The following is a 19,836-nucleotide window of genomic DNA, read 5'->3' on the forward strand; positions in this document are numbered from 1 at the left end:
CAGCCAGACAGTGTGGGGAGCTCAGGTTGGCACCATGTACCTCTCCTGCAGGACCCAGGCCTTTCCTCCTCCTAACAGGTCCATCAGCTTGTGTATTTCTGATAGTGAGGGCTGGTAGTAACAAAGAGCTGATTTTGGATGGCAGGCACTGTACTGCAGGCAGTAAGATGTGTTGCTGCAGTGCTGTAATGCTGTGCCTGGATGGGATGTGGTACTACAATAAACATGCAGAAATGTGTGACAGAATTCCTGGGCTTTCAGGACTAAATAAATTCATCTCAGAGAGTTTTTTTTTTTGAATGCTTGAGGCATTTTCTAAACGCACTGTTTGGCTCCTTCCCCGAGCTGATTCCTTGGTGATGGATGCTGGACTTTGATCAATACAAACCTGAGTCCAACCTGCACTCTCTCCTAAGTGACACATGTGAAAGACTCTGCTCAGCTGCAGCACACGAGTCCTGTAGCTCTCACCAAGGATCTTCCACAATGAAACAGCCCCACAGACCACAGGAGACTGAGAGCAGGCAGTCTCGGAGAAAGTGAAGGTACACAGAGCTGAACTAAAGTGTCTCCAGTGTGCTCATTTCATTTACATCTTATTCATTATGGAAACGAGGTGTGAAAGTAGTTTCCAGAGCTACTTAGTGCAGGCTGCAAATCGATTTAATACCTATTCTGGTTTTTCAAGTCACTTACCCCCACAGAAGTCTTGTTTCAAACCAATTATTTAGCTGCATTGCTCAGAGTTTAAATTCACTGGTGTATTAATAAAGCTTGGTCTAAACTACTATATATTTAAGACTGCTGAAGGGGAAGCTTTTAAAATGAAGGAAGAGAGTAAAGAACCAGCTTACCTGATTTATAGGACCATTGAGTTTCTGCTCCTGATTGTATTCATGCATAAGGTCTCTAGAAGGAACCAAACTGCATCAGATAAATTTTCTTTTTAAACATGTCTGTATCAGTCTATCAGTCTAACTCTTTCTCATAAGAAAAGAGACTCAAACATGAAAATAAAGGGGCAATAGCAAAGGAAAAAGAATAAGGTAATTAATAACTCTCACAGGAGACTGCTTGCTGTCAGCAGGGCTCTTTATCAGGCTCAAGAGGTTGCCAATGGGAGCCACAGCTGCAAAACATTATGTGCATGCAGCACCTAAACACCATTACTGCTTCTATGATAGGCAATAGAATTCAGTCCCCTGTTTGCCAGTTGGGATCTCATCTGATTACCTGGAACACAAACTTTCTCCCTTGGGATGCTCCATGGTGCAGAAGCTCTTGCTTAACAGTGTGGACGGTGTGCAGTGCAAAAAGTGAATATACACAAACACATCCCCCCTGCCAACGCATACACATGTACATACAGAAATCTCCATAGGAAATGATTTATTATGCTATTAGCAGATTAATTAAGAGTGTTTGCTTGCATACAGGTGGCCACAATTCACTCTGGCTTCTCCTTGAGCAGAGCTGAGGATGCTGCACAGTGTGGTTCTGTCACAGACTCCCCGTGTTACGCTGGGCACATCACTTAACCTTGGGGTTCTCCGTGTCAATAAGGAATCCACCTGGCTCAGAGCACTTTGAGATCCACGGACAAAGGGCACTCTAAACACTATGTATTATTTATAGCACTGGATAATAGCAAGTTACAGCTGTTAGAGACAGCAGGGACCTCTGAGCGAGCAGACAGGCACAAATCTGCACGTCAGTGTCCTTCGCGCTGTAGCTGCCGCCTGTTTGTCCTCGGAGAACGTTTCGGTGGTTTGTGCTACCAGATGAACTCGCTGTTCGTTCCTGCTGTTCCCCAGAGGCAGCTAAGGCAGAAATCTGGGTTTACCAGAGCAGCTCGTTGGCAAAGTGGTTGTGACAGGCTGCTCCCAGCGTGGCCTGTACCTGCTCTTCCGAAGGATCGGCCGAGCGGCGACGCGTTTGAAGGGACACCTCGCACACACACGCCCGATGTGCACAGGCTGCCAGCTGAGAGCTGGACACTTCTGCCCCGACCACCACACTGCTCAGGGAGAGCCTCTGAGGACACCATGTAGTGACGTGTAAAAAGCACCCAAAATAGCCCCAGAGTCGGAGGCAAGACTGTGGGTGAGGACACGGCCGGGAGCCTGCCATGCTCTGCTGGGCACCACGGCTGCTCCCCTCACCTGAGCTCACCCAGAGCCAGGCTTGGCCCTGAACTGGGCTGCCCTCACTGCTGCACTGTGTCATCCAGGCCTCGAGGAGAGGTGCTGAAAGCAAGCAAAGAAAGCCCATCTGATGTGCCAGTCCTGATCTCCAAAGCTTTGGCCATACTTGCCCTGTTTACACCTACCCTTTTAAAAGTGCCTTAAAAGGCGCTCGGCCGAACGTGGATCTTCCCAAACAGGAGAAAAACCAGAGACCAAAAGCAGAAACTCAACGTATCGGGCGTTTAGGCTAGAAATACGCATGTGGATTTATTTGCAAATAATAGCTTCAAACCTTGGAAGGGTGGCTCGGTGCAAATACATCTGTAGCACAACATGCTGTTGGTGTTGTGTGTTCTCCCCCAACACTGCACAGTGTAAAACTTTGTGAGTAGATTGTGCCATGAGCCTTCAAGGATTCATCAGAGGACACATCTCCATATTTGTTGCCAGTCTCTTTTAGGGTAAGCATTCTGACAGTGAAAGGAAAGAGGCGTTCAGAGTAGGAAAAAAAGATGAAGCCACTAAAATGCAAATTTTATTCACAGTTGGCATGTTTATAAATATATATATTACATTCTTACAATCTACAGTACATTCTAAATATAGAGGGATCCAATCTAAGTGTTTGTGGGAGGGCGGGCGTGTATTAAACTGAGCAACCTAGATCCAATGATGGAAAGAGACTTAATAACAAAAGGAGGGCAAGGACTTACTCTGGAAAATAAAGGAAAACTTGAAATATAAGCTGGATTTTAGTTAGTGCTTTGGCACTTTGCCACTGGCCATTGGAGACTGCTTTTGGACCTCACAAGAAATGTCGTGGTTTTAGGGCTGGAGGGCACATCGGCTTGGAAGGGTAATCACTGAAATCCTACCGTATGTACATCCTTATCAGAAGAAAACAAAAGATAACCATCACCTCTGGGAGAAACAAATGTTATCTACCGAGTTTTGCTGTTCAGGTTTCAGTGTTGAATGTGCAGCTCTCCCCTGTGACCTCTAAACGTGCTGAGCAGGGGGCTAAAGAGGCAGGAGCAGAAGGAACCGAACAACCCGACCCCTCCGCAGGGGAGGGGATGGACAAAGAGGCAGCTGCTGCTGGTGCTGAGTTCAGCACAAGTTACACTTACCCAGAGAGAGTGGCCAGCTTTGGTAAATGACAGCATGTAAAGCAAGTACCAGTGTGGTACCGACAGGGTCTGTGCTTGGCAAGAGCACACCGTGGAGGAGGGAGTGTGCGTGGAGGGGGAGGGAGGAACCACACGCTGCTTCCAGCGTTGACTGATGCTGGGAAGTGCCCTCGGGATGCCAGATGGGGAGCGCTCCAAGGAAAACGGCTGGGAATACAAATTCGAGATAGGGCGATCAAAGAAAGTGGGCTTTTTAAAAAATAGCTCGTTCTCTCAAACTTTCCAAAACTGACCTTCCTTAATATGACTGATATTCTGAGTATAGATTACATCTTCTCCTATTTTACAAATTAAGAAATACTGAAAATTGGCTGGCAAAGTTTATTACCTTGGCATCTACTTAAAAAGACAGTTTCAGTTTTAACTGTATATGTGTATCCATTCTCAGTGCTTGGGAGGCAAACGTGCTGGTTGTTTAACAGCCCAGTTACTCCTTTTCCCCCTCCAGATTCTTTGGAAAGACTCATGACTCTTCAGCTCTGGGAGCTGCTTTGCTCATGCTGTTGGTTTTTGTCAGCCTTAAATTAATGTTCTTGGATCGATATTCTCTGCACGTGGCTTGGACGACGCTCTTTCGTGGATCTATTTATTCTGAGACCAATTTTTTGCTTTTAACCAAAGCTTGCAGTATTGAACAGTAGAGCTGTGTGAACTTTGCAATATCCAAACTGCACTGGAGTTTGTTATATTTATTGATTTCCTGGGAAAGCTCAGAGAATGAAACCATATTATTTTGCTAAGGTTTTTTCTCGTGTTACCATGTATCAAAAAACCACACACATCTCTCACTTCCATCTCTGAGCACAAAAAGGAATTGCATTTTAAGAGCTGTCCAGGATCTCTGCTCTCCCAGCTGCTTTTGGGTGGCTTCTTGGGGCTCCATGGAGTTATCATCCACCAGCTGATTCTTGTTAGCAATGCAACATTTTGCCCCACTACCCAAAATTAAAGGCAGAAGGTGAGTGAAAAACAAACAAACGAACAAACCAAACAAAAAAGTCTTTTGTGTCTCATTACGCATTTTCATGTAACCTCTCCATATAGTTTTTAAGTTCTTTGCATTCCCCCAGGTCCATATCCTGGCAGACCCATTTAATGTCATCCTCATTACTCATCAAGATTGAGTTGACAGTTGGACACCCATCATCAGAGGAGATGGTGGTAAAGGTGGTGAATTTAACCCGTTTCCTCTTAGAGGTAGGAGAAGTGGTTGGTTCACTTTTCTGTTCTTTCCCTTCAGTGAATGTGGTCTCAGTAGACCTGAAAGATTGTCCATTGATATTTTTGGTGGCGTTTGTGTTGAGAAGGTACTTGCTCTCTTCATAGTCCACTCCTCTGTCAATGGCTGTGATATGTTCATCTTGTTGGGATGAGAAATTTATGTGATTCTCCAGCAGTTCTGTCCTGTTGCTCAGCCCAACCCAGTCATGAGAGTGGCTCATGCCTTCCTGCTCTTCAAAGGGAACTTGCTTGTTCCTGTACTTCAAAGCAAAAGTGACACAGTTGATAAGGAAGACCAGGATTGCCAGGCAGAAGACTCCCAGGAGAGCATACATCCCTATCTCCAGGTCGCTGAGGCCCCTGGGTGACTGCACCAGGTCATTCTCTTCCAAGTCTCCGTTGTTTCTGGGCAGATCCACCTGCGCAGGGAAGCTCGTGAAGTCTATCGGCATGTTCTGACTGTCGTCATCCAGGAGGCTTTCTCTGTCTTCTTTTCTGCTTAAAATAGACCTTTGGGTGGTGGTTCCCCTGCCCTGCTCGTGGCCCATGGAGGAGCTGTAATAGTGACCATCCCCGCCTGCTCTCTCCTGCAAAGTGTTTTTCTGGCGCCGGTCACTGGCGTGATTTTCCTGGTGGACACCAGCACCCCTGTGTTTACTGTCACTGATGTTGGGGTTGGCATCACCCTGCCCAAACTTGACTTTAATGCTCCCACTTCCAACAGCTAGGATGCTCTTCCTTTTGGATTTCTGGCATGACTCACTGATCACCATCTCGACCTTCACCAGCGTGCCCTGGCCTTCTGTCTCAGCAGCAATCACAGGCCACTTGAATTTGGGGTCGTGGTGAATGGAGACCACCTTCTCATCCAGCGATGTAGCTGACAAGGAGAAGTCTTTGGAGTCATAAATATCCAGGGGCATGACAGATCCATCACTGAACTGGATCCAGCAGCTGATGGCCGCTTCCTGTGGGATATAAAACAAATACACGTACACTGAGAACAAACACCGAGGGAAATACGGTCTGTCCTGGTCTGTTCCCTCCTCCTCACAAGATCCATACACCATTTGTAACCAGAAAAGAAATAAATAGGGAGAGCAATAAAATTAATATCCTGCCAAGATGTGAAGAGAAATACTAGTATAAAACACTCATTGATAATAAGATTTGTTTCCACAAAGGTGCTTAAAGGAGCTGTATCCCCTGGGCTCTGCAGAATCTACTTCAGCATCATAATAAATTGCATGTCAGAAAGCATTACCAGTGACTGAGATCATTTACTGTTGTATATTTAAATGAAAAAAAAATTACATTATTTCTAAACTGCTTAAAATACAAAGTCTCCTCTTATTACATTCAACACATCTTAAAAAATACCTGAAACAGCAAGCAGGTCCATACATGGCTCCACACCTTCACTCCTTGATTTTTGTCTCTCAAATTAAATTTGTGGATTGCACAAACAAAGTAAACCAATCAGTTGCTTCTTTAGGAAGTGGCCAGGATAATTTTCATGCTTGTTAGCAATTAAAAGCAAGACAATAATAAACTTTAATCTTGTGTCACAGCAATGCAGATTGTGTACTTCAGAGGGCAGGGAGGCTTACTGAATGTAAATGAATCTGACCCGAGTACTAATTCTGTAACAGCATGTGCCTAATTGTACAGCATTCCTGGGAACCTTCACTTTTGGTTTCTAACTTGAAACATTTTTAAGTATCCTTACGTTTCAGAAAACACCTGTGCTCACCCACTGCTGAAAATCAGGTCCTCTAAGGACTCTGAAAAAATCTTTGCATTCACACATTGATCATTTACAGACAAAATTCAAGGTGCTCTCCTGGAATCTTATTCCTGTTCCTGATGGCCTGACTTGCCCTGTTTTGATTTGATATTTGCACCTTATTAGATGCTGGAGAACCCACGCCAGACAAGACTCCTGGCTTGATCCGTGGATTCTTTAGTGTCTGAAATGAGACGAGCTTTTGCCTCGTGAGAGTTGGGATCCCCCTTCTCTGAGAGGCTGAGACAGACAAGACACCCAACCAACAGATTAACTTGCAGAAGCTGTAATAAAAGTCCTGTTTCTTTAAATAAGCAGTTTTTCAAACAGGCAGTATTTACATTCTAACTCCGCACATGCATAGAGAATAAATATATATGATTATCTTTGAAATTGCTCCCAGCACAAAGTCATTCACCTGTTCATAGCACGGAGAATGAGCTTCCAGTCTTCTGGGATTGTACCATGCATAATCTACTGGCCTGATTCCGAAATCCTTACAGCCACAAAGCTCCCCCTGCTTCAATGGGAGATTTGCTTCTGTCTCTATTTCAGGACAGAGCCCTAAGACTTTGCTGACACTGTCATAAATCCCTGCTTTGTGTTTATTAATCTTTGGATGTTTCTTGAAGGCCGCGTGGAATTTATGTCATCAACTCTCATCCTCCCCCTGTGTTGCTTAAACCTGCGTAATCATTTATTAATTTTTGCATTGCTTTGCTTACAGGGATTGTGCTCTGAAAATCCCGGCCTAAGCAACGGAGGGAATCAGGTGCCTTCCAAAAGAGAGTCAACCCTTGAAGGGTGGAGGGCACACACCTTCCTTGTTGGCTTAATATCCAAATGCTGTTCTGACTGTGGCCCTGCATCCAGGGAACTGAAATACCAGTGCTGAGCAGCAGGGTGGGAATAAATGCCATCAATCCCTACTTTTGGGCTGATTTCAAGGCAGTTTGTTTAACTCCCCATGTCAGCAATGGACAGCTCACTGGCCTTATTTCCACCTGCCTGGCATCGATTTCTTAACTCCTGGAAGACTATGGGAGCCTGATGTTTATCACCCTGTAAAGGCAGCAGTCCTGCATTATTTCTCATCCTGCATCCCAAGGATAAGGCTCCATGATGAATTAAAGCATCTCAGCAGTTGGCCAGACTTCAAACGGGCATGTCATGATCATTTACCTTTAAAGCTCAGAACGTGTTCAAGTGTTAAGAGCCCGGTGCATCCTTGATGTTAAATCCCAGACTGATGGATTTGGGTTGGAAAAATGGTTAAGTTTCAAATGTATACAGAAGCACAAGGACAAACACGAAGCTGGGACTGATGGGGACATGGCAAGGTCCAAAAGCCCTTGGTAACTGTTGGTTCCTTGATACAGGAACTAAGAGTAATAAGGGGGAAAAAAATGGTTTATGAAATCATGAATCAGGAAATGAGTCAGTGATGCTGATTCATATTCTACTAATGAATCAGAATGAAAGGGATGTTCCCTGACTTCTTGAAGTGCTCAGAAAAAGTAACTAAAAGAAGAAGAGTTTGGCATAATGCAAAACACTTTCTCACATCAAGATGGAATTAAAGGGTTGATTTGGATACCTGTGGTGGGAGGTTGAACTTGGCAGTGTAGTTGGCAATCTGTTCTGTGATTTATTAAGTGCTGGATGGGACAGGAAGGGCATGTGTGTGCATGTAAGGGGTTTGCTATTGGTTAATTATGAAACATCAGTGAGTTGCCTGTGTTATTTATGGGATGCAGACATGACAGATGGGATGTTTGGTGACTGGGTTGTTCAAACACAGTGCCATTGCAGTGAGATCTTTATTTTTCTGTTAGGGTACTCGCACTCGGTGGCCCTCAGAAAAGTCTCCCTAAGCAAAATGTTTTATTAGCATTGTATTAATGAAAATCTGCTTGATTCCATGAGCTGGTAATGTCAGATGTGGTGCCTCAGAGTGGTGTCCTTCCACACCACAACACATTTGGGCAACAGTACCTGCTTTGGGGACTGGAGCAGCTCTTGTGCCACTGCTGTAGCAAAGATGGCCTTGTTGCTTCCCGGGCTGAGCTGCAGAGAGAGTGACAGTCCAGTCACCAGCTGCACTCCCAGGTCAGTTATTGTCACCTTCTCATCCAGAACTGTCACTGTCTTCTCTGCCAAGATGGCATCAGAAAGGGGGGACAGTATCTGAAAAGAAAAACTGAAGTTAGCAACAGCCATTTGGCACAGCACCAAGTGAAACAGCTCTGAACACAGAGCTCCTGTAGTACAGATAAGAGATATTTATGGTAATGGAAAGAATCCCTCACAGCAGACAGACACTATTAAAATATGATTAAGAACAGCTAGTCACATTTTATAACTCTTCTGCAATAATAGGGGGCTTATAACACCTTCTACCAACATAATTGTGATCAGCTATGCCATTCAGCTCAGACACATGCTAACATGTATTAACTCTGCTTCACATGTATTAACTACTTGTAAATGTAATCTTTATGTGACGTGCAATTATGTTATTAATGATCACGTTTTTTAGGCAGCATAAATACAATTCAGTCTGTAGGTTTAAATAAAATCTACTCAATAAATGGCATTTATTTCTGTCCTATGGAAAGAAAGGTTAATGTATTGTTACAATAGCTACTCATGGTACTGTGTACAATGTTGACAGAGGAAATTTGTTTTGGTTAAGAAAATATGCACAGAGGTCAATGCACTGATACATGACATCTAGAGATGCTCATTAGCAAGCAAGTTGAATTTAATGATCCATATAGGGTACAGAGCACTTTGGAAGCAGTTTATAAGAGGTATTCTTCTAAATATAACTTGTTCTCAGCTTTTTTCCCCGTGAATTTTTCTTTCCACAGTTTTATGTGTATTTGTTGGAGCATTTTAAGTCCCAGAGCTCTGGAAAGTCTTTCAGAAAATCTTTGGAGATTTTGCAGAAAGCCAAAAATCTCAAATCCCATTTCTCCAGCCCTGATGACCTTGTTATCAACAGGTGTGATGGTTGTTTTCTGCTTTGACAGTTTGGGATGATGAGCATGTCTGGAGAGCTACATTTTTTTCCCTGTTCCAGTGTTTCCTAACATGTTTTCTACTTTGTAATATCACTAAATTAATATATCTCTCTCCCCTTCTCCTTTTTCTTTTCTTTTAATTAATATTTGGATTAATATTCCAGTCTTAGTTCCTTAACCAGCACTTTTTCATTTGCTCTGTCAGTGTAGGCTTTGAGAAGACTGAGCTGTTCCACCAGCTGCATGCCTTGTGGTAACCTACACACTGGCTCCAGGTTCAAAAACAGCCCTAGGCAAAAGTAATCACAAAAAGCCTCTGAATATACAAGTTTGACCAAATTAAATAAAACTGCTATCTACTTTACTGTGGGGTACAAAATAAGAAGAGAAAACCATCTCTCCTGTGTCTTCCAGTCCTTGCTGCAGTTCTGTCCCATTCCGAAATTCATGGCTCCAGTTTCTGTTGTTAATGATGTTAATGTTAACCTTTTCAGCACCTCAGTTCCCAAGGTGGTGGGTTGTTGGAGGAAAAGGAACAAGTGATTCATTTCCCCTACCTGAATGGTTGTCATTCCCAGCTCCAGCCCGACCAGAACCTGTCCGTCCTGCAGCTTGGCGATTCTTGGCTCCTCCACCTGCATGAAGTCCCTCACCAGGTCAGTGATGTCAATCTGCCAGTCAGATCCCAGCAAGAAGCTCGTCTGCCCACCAGGGTCCGAGGCTTCAGCCACAAACTGGGTGAGGACTCTCACCATGGCGTGCTGGTACTGCAGGGCACAGCCCCTGCCCTTCCGCTCGTCCTCCTCCTCATCCTCGCTGTCTCTGGCTGGTCTGGGAGGACACCAAGAACAGGAAATTAGTTTAAACTGCTGTTGGGAGAGCTTGGAAGAGGAGAGCTAATGCTGATATAAGTCTGCAGCCTGGCTGCTGGACCATGTTGTGTCTATCAGTGCTTTCTGAAGTCAGCCAGGTTCCCCCACTTCTGTCCTGTTTTCCTTGTTCATAACTGAGACCTCCAGGCTTCCTAGACCTTCAAAACATCAGCTGAAATCACCAACAAGCTTCTCTGCCACACTGTCCTCTCCAAATATCTCCCATGGTTTTCTCTGCCAAGTCCTTACTTTCAGGACCTTCACACTTTTCTTTCTGGATCTTCCCATAAACATCTTTTGTGTTGCCATGGAAATCTCCTCTGCACCTGCACACACATCCCTCTGTGTATGGTGTTCAGGTTGAAATCACATCTCCACCAAAATCTATTTGCTGTGATACTAACTGATAACCTGGGAATAAATGTCTTCATAGGCAGGTGGGAATACCAAGTACCTCCTTTATCAATTTGTGCTTCTTGTTCTTAATAACACTGCCAACAGATGCAACTCATGGTGACCTACCTACATCCATCCTCTGTCCTGTCACTCACATGCCACTGACCTGTGGGTACAGACAACATCTTAAAGCTCTGTTGTAAGAGTGTCCTGACTTTGGGACACCAACCAGTGCCACTGCACCCTACAGTGATATGGAACAGGTATGTGCTAGTTGTGACCACTAACACTGAATGCATTAACTGCCAGGACCTGTGCAGAGGCTGGAGACTCACCACCCTTGCCAGAGCTGGTCCTTGCTGCCTCGTGCCTGATCCCACCTAACTTGACCAATTGGCTCTCCCCACCTCAGTCACTAGTGCTATAAAAGGAAATTGATTTCCAGTACAGGATCATGCAACCTGCAGTTTCCATTTCCCTGATAAGTCCAGTGCAGGAGCCTATTGAATAAATGTCTGGTGACCTTCAAATTTACAGCAGAATTGCATTAAGGCCAAATGAGCATGTTCAGATCCACTGGCCCTGACAGGTCTCTGGCAAGTGCACAGCCCAGAATGAACATCCTCTAATGAAACCTACCTCTTATTAGAGATGATGGGGACTCTCCACCCCTTGATCTGATTTAGTTCAGTGTCAGAGACCTCTATCTGCAGCGGGAGACGAGGAACCCAGACTGTCATTTCTAAAGGGGCACTCAGATGCTGGTAAGTAAAATTAACTATGACATTCACTTTGCCTTTCATTTCCTTCCCATTGACAAAGACATAGTCACATCTGTCAGAAACCTGAAAAAAAAAAAGGAGAAGGAAAAAGAGAATGAATGAGTCTCTCCACATATTACAAAGTATACCACATGCTGGGAAAGTGGGTAGGGAAGAAGAGAAAGGATCTAGATTTAAACCAGCTCCAAGTTCAGAGGACAACTGGGAATAGCAAGAAAGGTGCCTGGTATGCCCTTAGTAGCCTGTATAATTCAGCATCATTTGAACAGGTTGGTTCTTTCTTCTGCTATAAACATTTCCAGCATAATTTAAGATAAAAGAACAGGTTTTTTTTTGGTCCTTAATTCCCACTCCAACAGCAGAATAGTCCCAGTATAATGGCAGTGAGAGAGGATTCTTCTCCTTTCCCCAAAGCTCAGTCAGACTCTCCAGTCCTCCTGCTTTACCTTCTGTGCAACCCAAGGAACACCAAATACCTGTGGGGAGGAACAGGTACAGGGAATTGACCCCAAACTGGGACAGAAGGTTCTTCAGGAGTCCCATGACAGGTACCAGGGCATGGGGTGGTCACAACCAAAAACTGATCACAGAGAAGAGCTTCATCCCTGCTTCAAGGCTGACAGAGGCCTTACACAACACTTGAGCAGAAGCTCAAGCTGGTCCTGATGTGTCTTTATTTATTACCTGCAGCTCTGGACATCAATATTGCAGAGAGTTAGTAAATCTCACTCAAGCCGTTTCGCAGCTATTGCGAGGATCTAGGTGAGCTGACAGGACCTGCTCATTACAGTTAGTTAAAATATATGAGTAAATGTGCACATCAAATAATTTATTAACTACCACTTTACCGTGCTGACGATCTGAAGGAATGATCTATTAAAACCCTGAACACTTTTCACAATCCATTACCAGCCAGGCCTTCTATTCCGTGCTGTCAATGTATTTAATATTTCTCACTCCAGAACGTATAGGCTCATCCTCAGCTGAATTTAATGCCATTTTCTACTTTTCTGTTTAAATGCTAAACGAATTTAAATCATATTTAAATATCACCAGCTTTTCTAGGATAATTTGCATTTCTAATATTATTATCTTTAAACAACAACAACCCCCTTGCAGACAGATCCATAGCAAATCCATTTCCATCCTTGCTTGTCTGAGCCTAGGTAACGTACCAGCAAAGGTTATCGTGGCTCTTGCAATGTCTCTCTCTTCTGTTTTAAGGTCAAACTTTTATAGCTGCTGTTGGTTTCAGCAGGAAAGTAAAGGAATTTGTTTACAGGCAGATTTTTGTTTTTCAGGATAGTTTTGTGTTAACCTGTTTTACACCAGCTCTTAACAGCTCCAATCTCAGGGATCTCAGGGATCCAATCTCATTGTGCTGCACAGCAAGACAACGTAGCTGCTGTCACAAAAGCCTCAAAACATGGGGGTACAGAACCCAAGGGAGGGACCTCCCAGCAGGCAGCTGAGCACAGACACAGCCTGGCCCCAGCTGGGGCCTCTGGCACTGGTGTGACATCCACTCCATCACAGTGCTGACCCAAACTGGCCTGAGCTGAGGAAGATGAGACTCGGCAGAACTCCGGGAGAAGCTCCGTGTGAGCCCGCAGAAATGGCTACAGGGAAGGCTGGAGGCATGAGCACAGTCCCCTTCTGGGAGCAGCATGTCGGGGCAGCAGCAGAGCAGACGTTGTTCTTGTATCCTCGCAGAAGGCAGGATAATGCGAGTGTGATATTTTCAGGGCAAGAACTACATCATCCTTCCTACCTGCAATGTCTAATAGCCTGTCCGACAGGCAGGAAGTGAGAAGACCTTCAGGCAGTGCCTGGTACATCTGCTCCTTCTCCCACCTTGCTTCTGTAAGTGGAAATCATCTGCTCCTCGCTGGCACTGTGCTTATCCCTGATGCCTTCTTGTATTTTAAGTGCTGTTCTCACACCAGACAACTCTCGTACGTGCTAATAAGTTTTGTCTGCTGCTTTCTGCCTTTCCTCTTTCCCCTGAGACACCAGTGAGAAGAGAAACTGGGCAGAGCCTCAAAATGCTGATTTCCACCGGAGAAGCAGCAGATAAAGCTGAAGACAGAGTGGCCCCAAGGTCACACTCAGCCCCAGAGCTGACTGCCCTGAGGTCCTGCACTTGTCCTCGCGCTCTGCAGGCTGGACCAGAGGCACAAGTGAATGGTCTGAAGGCAAAGATTTTCCTGAGCAGCACATGGGTAACAGGTAACAGCTCCGTGTGACTTCCTCACCAGCTCTGCTTCCAGCTGCCGACACCTACATTCGTGAATCTTAGCTAATTAACACATTAGGCAATTAAACGTCCCCATGGGTGACAGACCTAGGACTGAAAACGTTTCCTAGTGATTGAAGGCAACAGGTGAACTTCTGTGCTGCAAATCAGAGTTCAGGGATGAACCCAAACCACTGCTGGAGCCCTGCTCCCCAGCAGACCTGCCCTGCTCTGCACTTCACCAGGGCTGCTTCACTGTCCAAACAGTGACTTCTGAAGCACACACAGACAGCACAGGAGGGATTTTGCTGCTGGTTTTTTTAGTCTGTTAACCTGTGAGGAGCAGTTCAGCACATGGAGGCTTGAACTTGACTGAGACTCTCTCCAGCCATGCTGAATTATGCTAGCAAGAGATGGGAATCGGACTCTCAGATTTTAAATCCATTAATGCTCAAGCAATAACAAGAGGAAGAAAATTTGGCAGGCAAACAGATCTCAACTCCAGCTTTATCAGCATTTACTGCAAAAAGAGAATCAGAAAAAGAATCCATCCCTAAAAACCTACCACATGAATCATTAAATAAATACCATGACCTTGTGCTTTCAAGATTATTATTTATAAAACAAACTGATGGTCAGGAAAAAAATGACTGCACTTGGGATACCCACTTGTGCCTGTTTCCCTTGCTGTAAGTGAAGTCAGCAACAACTATGAGCTCATTCAGTTCCCAGCCAGCCCTTCACCGCTTGGATGAATAAGCATCACTGTTCTGCTGCAGTTTGCATGCAGCCCTAACAGAGCAACATCAAAACATGGGGCAAAGTACAGTACATTTTCATAAATCAGGCCAGCACATTCAGAAACAGGTCATCAATAGACAGGCAGATTAGCCATGCCCGCGTTGCTGCAGACACATCCGAACTATTCATCTTCCAGCACAAGAGGAGGCCTAAAAAGATGCAGGGGAAAGAAGAAAAATCGAGCTTCTCCTTCTCTTTTGACACTGTGATTTCCAAGCTGCTTGTTTGGAAAAGAGTTTGAAAAATCTTGCGAAACAGTTTTGACGGGGCTCAGCTGAGCCTCGCAGGACAAACAGGCACACCACGAGGGAGGCCCTGGCATGGTCAGCTCAGCAGCTGGCAGGCTGTGGGCCGTCCCTGCAGGTGGCACGGTGGGGCAGCCACCGGGTCCCCCCTCCTGTGGCTTCTCCGTGCTCGTATTTGATGGGAACAGCACAGAGAAGCTTCTGCCACTGCCTTTTCCGAGCCCTCGTGTCTCCCTTTGAGTCCGCAGCGGGTCTCAGTTCCTCAGCCTGTCAAGCTCTCTCCTCTTCCCTTCCTCCTGCCTCTGAGCTCTGATATCTCAAGGATGGCAACTCCAGTTTTCAGTAAAGGTGACAAGGGCTCAAGGGAGAAAGAGTAGATTTTCCCTTTACTGCTCACGTACTGCTGGAATACAGCTCTGTGTTGTGGCCACTGGAATTCAAGGACATTATAATGCCATTAAACCCTTCTGGTGCTGTGCTCCCTTGCTAAAGCTTTCCTGGGCTTTGTGTCACTGGAGCTTTTCACACAACTACACTGAGCTGACTTCCATTAATTAAGGGAGGCTGTACTCAGCGTTCACAAGATGCTCCAGAAATCCTCTCAATACGGGTTACTTTTATCTCTTGAGGGAGCTGAGGTTTGAATGGCTTTTTTTTGGGCATGGACTTGGTAGGTTATAAAAGTGCTTTGGGTTTCTTTTGGCTCCTGCAGGTCCACCTCTTTTCCTTACATCAGTGAACAGCTAAGACAGCTTCCTCTGAGTCACACACACACACACATCTAATCACTGTGCACCAGGGCACCGAGGGCAGAGGTCTGTCCCTGACTGCCAGCACAGCACAGAATCAGGAATTAGATTTCCAAGTGCACCATGTCCATACCAAACACGTAGCTCCTGGCAAGCTGGATGTCGAGTTCAATCATCAGGGCTGCAAAATGCACAGAGTGGAATATTTCAGATGTGCTCAGCATTGCGCTGAACCCAACCCCCCAAGTCCTGTTCTCAAGTTCAGTCACTGCTGCTTCCTGCTATAAATCCTTGCTGTAAATGTGCAGTCCCCAGCCCCATGTGTAGCTCTGTGCAGTGGGTACCTCAAAACTGAACCCAAAATTCAGCTGGTAGCCTTGCAGCTGTGGAGGGGAAACACAGAGCTGTTTCCTTGCAAACAAATACTGACCAGAAAAGGAGGGGGCACTGCCGGTCCAAGGCACCTTTTTTTAAGGTTTACTTTAAGAGCCTGTTTGTGTTGTTTGAAAAGGAGTCATCTCTGACCTTTAAGACTCCTCACATTCTGTATGCTCTTAGGTTGTGATCACGAGCAAGAGAAATTAGTTTTTTATTAATTTCTGATATTTTATTTCAGAGTTTGCTACATTATCTGGGGAAGAAAACCCTCTTGGAAGCCTTTTAGTAGCAGGACTTCAGCCAGTCTGGCAAAAACATGGAAAGAAGCAGTAAAGCCCCTCACAAATCACACACTCCAGTTCTCCAGTGAAGACTGTTCCCATCCCTTTCCTGAAAGGATTTTACTGCTTTTCCCGTTATCCTTTTGCAGAGACTGTCTGTGGGAGACATGAATTTGTGTGGCTGACTATTCCTTTGGTCCCGTAAACCCTGTGTTAGCTTTGGGCTGAATAGAATCCACAGATCTAATGGGAGGGAGGGAAAGGGGAATGTACATCATAACTCCCAGGAGAGGTGCCCAGCATTTCACTGCTAGCTCCCAAAAACAGCTGTATCAGTCTTTCCCCACCTTATTATCATTATTAAATTCCCACGGGATAACAGTGAAATCCTCACAGGAAACTGCTTTTCTGCTACAGTAATTCTGTTGGAACTCTTACGAAGTCACAGCTAATAAGTCTTTGAAAATAAGATGTGTCTTGAGCAGTTCAGGTCTAGACATTTCAAGGGTGGCCAATTAGGAAAGTGAGTCTCTGATACTTCCACATAAAATCTGTATTTCAGAAATACTCTGTGACTCTGTCCCCCATCCATGTTCCTGTAAATGATCCTTCCCCCATACAAGCACTTTCTGTACATAATATACACTTCAAACACAGTCCTGCCACCTTGGCAAGCTCATGGGATCTCTTCTGATTTAGCACTGCACACATTTTCCTTGGTCTACCAGCATAAATGGGGATATTTAGTAATGTAAGTTATGATAATGAGTCCTGCCTAAATCACTGCTGTCAGAAGAAGAATGGGGGACTCTCTTCTAACCATTAAAAATGAATGAGGAGGGACATAAATAAGCAAAAGCAGCTCATTTGAGCTATAAAAGACTCCAGAACACAAGCTGTGTACCAAGGTACAAAAGGATGAGGCCATTATTAGTTCTATAAGTCACTTATAAATGACTCAGGGGAGGAGGAGTCACCTTTAATCACCCTCGCTTAACCCGAGGGGTTGGAGTGAGACTCGTTACTGTGATAACTGAATCCAGCCCAAAATTAGGCAAGGCAGAGACAAATAACCATAATGAAGCTGCAGCACAGGGGGTAGATCAGCCCTAAGCCCACGATATGTCTCGAGAAGGGACCTGCCCTAGTCTGGGGTTCTGTGAGGATCCTGAAGAAATCACTGTCCTCACATCCGATGGCAGCAGCAGATCTGTTAAACCACCCTGCATGCTGCTGGAATTAGGAACAACCACTGAACAGCTGTTCTTGAGGGATAATTACAGCACCTCCCGTGTTGCAGAGGAAAGAAAGATTTCCCCCCACCCCAGAAAGAAGCAGTAAATGCAAATGGGTGTTGCATCAAGTTTAGGGATGCTCTTCCTGTTCCTTGGTTACTCGGTGACCTGCAGGTTCAACAGGATAAACATCCCAAGCTGGGCTGTTCCACAGCTGCTGGAAGAAGAATGACTTGGCCTGAACCCTAGTGATTGGATCCCAGACAGATTTTAAATACAGCCTCACCTTGACAGCTTTCCCCATGTTGGAGGATTGACACACATAAGGGTCTTCTTAATTTTAAATATTTTGGATTTTAACTGTGAGGGCTGAAGTACCTGCCAAAATCCGAAAATACCCTTTCAAAGTTGATAAATGATTAGGACAAGGGGGAATGGCTTTAAACTGAGAATATGACTAAATTAGATATTAGGAAGAAATTCTTCCCTGTGAGGGTGGTGAGGCCCTGGCACAGGTTGTCCAGAGAAGCTGTAGCTGCCCCATCCCTGGAATTGTTCAAGGGCAAGTTGGATGGGGTTTGGAGCAACCTGGTCTAGTGGAAGCTGTCCCTGCCCACGGCAGGGGAGTGGAACTGGATGATTTTTAAGGTCCCTGCCAACCCAAACCATTCTCTGATCCTATGAAATGATAAACTGTGTTCTCAAGGCTTCATACCGTGTCATTCTGGTTCTCTGCCCTGTGCAGGAAGATTGTGCTGTTATTGGAGCAGGTGCCAAGTGACCCGTCTGGACTCTGCAGATTCAGAAAAACCAGAAGCTGCTCTGAATTTTGAAGGTCCACACCTTCAAAGTGTCCTCACTTTCCCACACTGTATTTCCTGCTGCAGCATGACACCAAAGAACACTGCAATCCACAACTGTATCCCCTTTTTTTCACCCAGGGACAAACATCTCCTTTAGTTTCTAAGAGCCTTCAGAGCTTGTTTCCACAGTGCCACGATGAAAGTGTCACCTAGCGCTGCAACAAACAGATTTTAGCAGAGGGCCTGTGCAAATGAAAGGTGTTTTCACTGCACTGATCCACCTGGAGCACGTCAGAAAGCATATTGATTAGGAGAGCCCCGATGCCAATTAATTCCTAAGAGATTGTTTTTTCAGTTTGTTCTGCAGCTCTGTGGCAAACATCAATATATTATCCTCAGCCAAGTATATTCCCCGAGCGAAACACGCAGTGGGACGTTTCAAAAGGACTTACAATTCTGGGCAAACATCCAAGTGGAGCTGGAATTTTAACAGTTCCTTTGTGAACGCTACGGATCCGACACAACGTTCGCAGTGTGTTGGTGTTACTGGCTGAAAAATCCCCTCATTAACAATTTCTCCTCAGGAATCACCTTTTGGTGTTTTTTGTTGGTTTTTTTTTTTTTTTTTCCTTTAAAATAAAGATTTGGCTAATAAAATTTCAGTGGATTTTTCCTTTCCATGTTTGTTTTTTTTTTGGTACCCATTTCCACTCGGCCACAGGGCAGGATGTGTCCACAGTGCTGGGTACCCCCTCTCCCATGGGACTATCAGTCCAGCTGCCTGCAGGACTGAACATGCTGGATTTCAAGCAGGGCTTTCAAGACACCTACATTTGCTTTCATTTTTGGGTCACGAAATTCAGTTTCATTTCAATTTCAAATGATTAAAATTATGTAAAAATACCATGACATCAAGAAAAAAAGTAATTTTAAAATGAAAAATCAAAACATTTCGTTTTGGAAATGTCAAAACAAGTTGTTTCCTTGACACAACAGGAACCTGCTAGCATCCTTTTCCTCCTTTTTTTCTGTCAGAGATGAAATTCCAGGGAAATTAGCATAATTTCATGAAGCTGCTTTACAGGACTCAACATTCTGACTGAATAAACTCTGCCAAATTTTCCCCAATAAGCCTTAATCAACTGGGGCCACAAATGAAAACAGAATCATCACAATGAAACTCTGTTCAATTCAAATCCAATCACATGGAGTCCACGGTACCTTCAGTGCTATTCTCATCTGCAGGAAGGAAAGTAAAGACACAGAACAACCTTTCCAAAAGCCTGGGATTAATTCCCAACTCCATCACACACTTATTATGTGGCTGTGTGCAATTTATGGAGATCAATACTCTCAAGGATACTGAAGTGTTAACTCCCACTGAACTCCAGGGGAGTTTGGTGGTTAAACCTCTTCAAGAATCCGGGCTTTAATCTCCCTTTGATGTATTTGTAAAATGAGGATGCTATCCCCTTGTTTTAGAGGGATTTTGCAGAGCTTAATCTGCAAGAAACAAGAAGGAGCTCAGGTGCTGGGGTTACACAACTGCATCTTTCTGCTGCTTAAAATGGATCTGTATTTAGAGCGCAGCCCTTCCCCGCCTGACCTGCAGCAGCAGCCACCGAGGGCACGGCACAGGGGATTGTGGC

General features: G+C 44.9%; 1 protein-coding gene across 1 annotated transcript in view; it reads right to left on the minus strand.

Moving 5' to 3' along the window:
* Positions 1-2,699: 2,699 nt before the first annotated feature.
* Positions 2,700-19,836, minus strand: part of TMEM132D (transmembrane protein 132D) — a 218,906-nt gene continuing 201,769 nt past the window's right edge. The window contains exons 6-9 of the mRNA XM_050318695.1: positions 11,317-11,522; positions 9,967-10,240; positions 8,379-8,570; positions 2,700-5,565 (exon numbers count right to left, since the gene is read on the minus strand). Of these exons, the coding sequence (XP_050174652.1) occupies positions 4,390-5,565; positions 8,379-8,570; positions 9,967-10,240; positions 11,317-11,522 (1,848 nt within the window). The 3' untranslated portion in view covers positions 2,700-4,389. The remainder of the gene's footprint in view (positions 5,566-8,378; positions 8,571-9,966; positions 10,241-11,316; positions 11,523-19,836) is intronic.

The sequence above is a fragment of the Myiozetetes cayanensis genome, unplaced genomic scaffold (assembly GCF_022539395.1).
Source record: "Myiozetetes cayanensis isolate MyiCay16 unplaced genomic scaffold, myiCay2020 scf21, whole genome shotgun sequence".
Taxonomy (NCBI): Eukaryota; Metazoa; Chordata; class Aves; order Passeriformes; family Tyrannidae; genus Myiozetetes; species Myiozetetes cayanensis.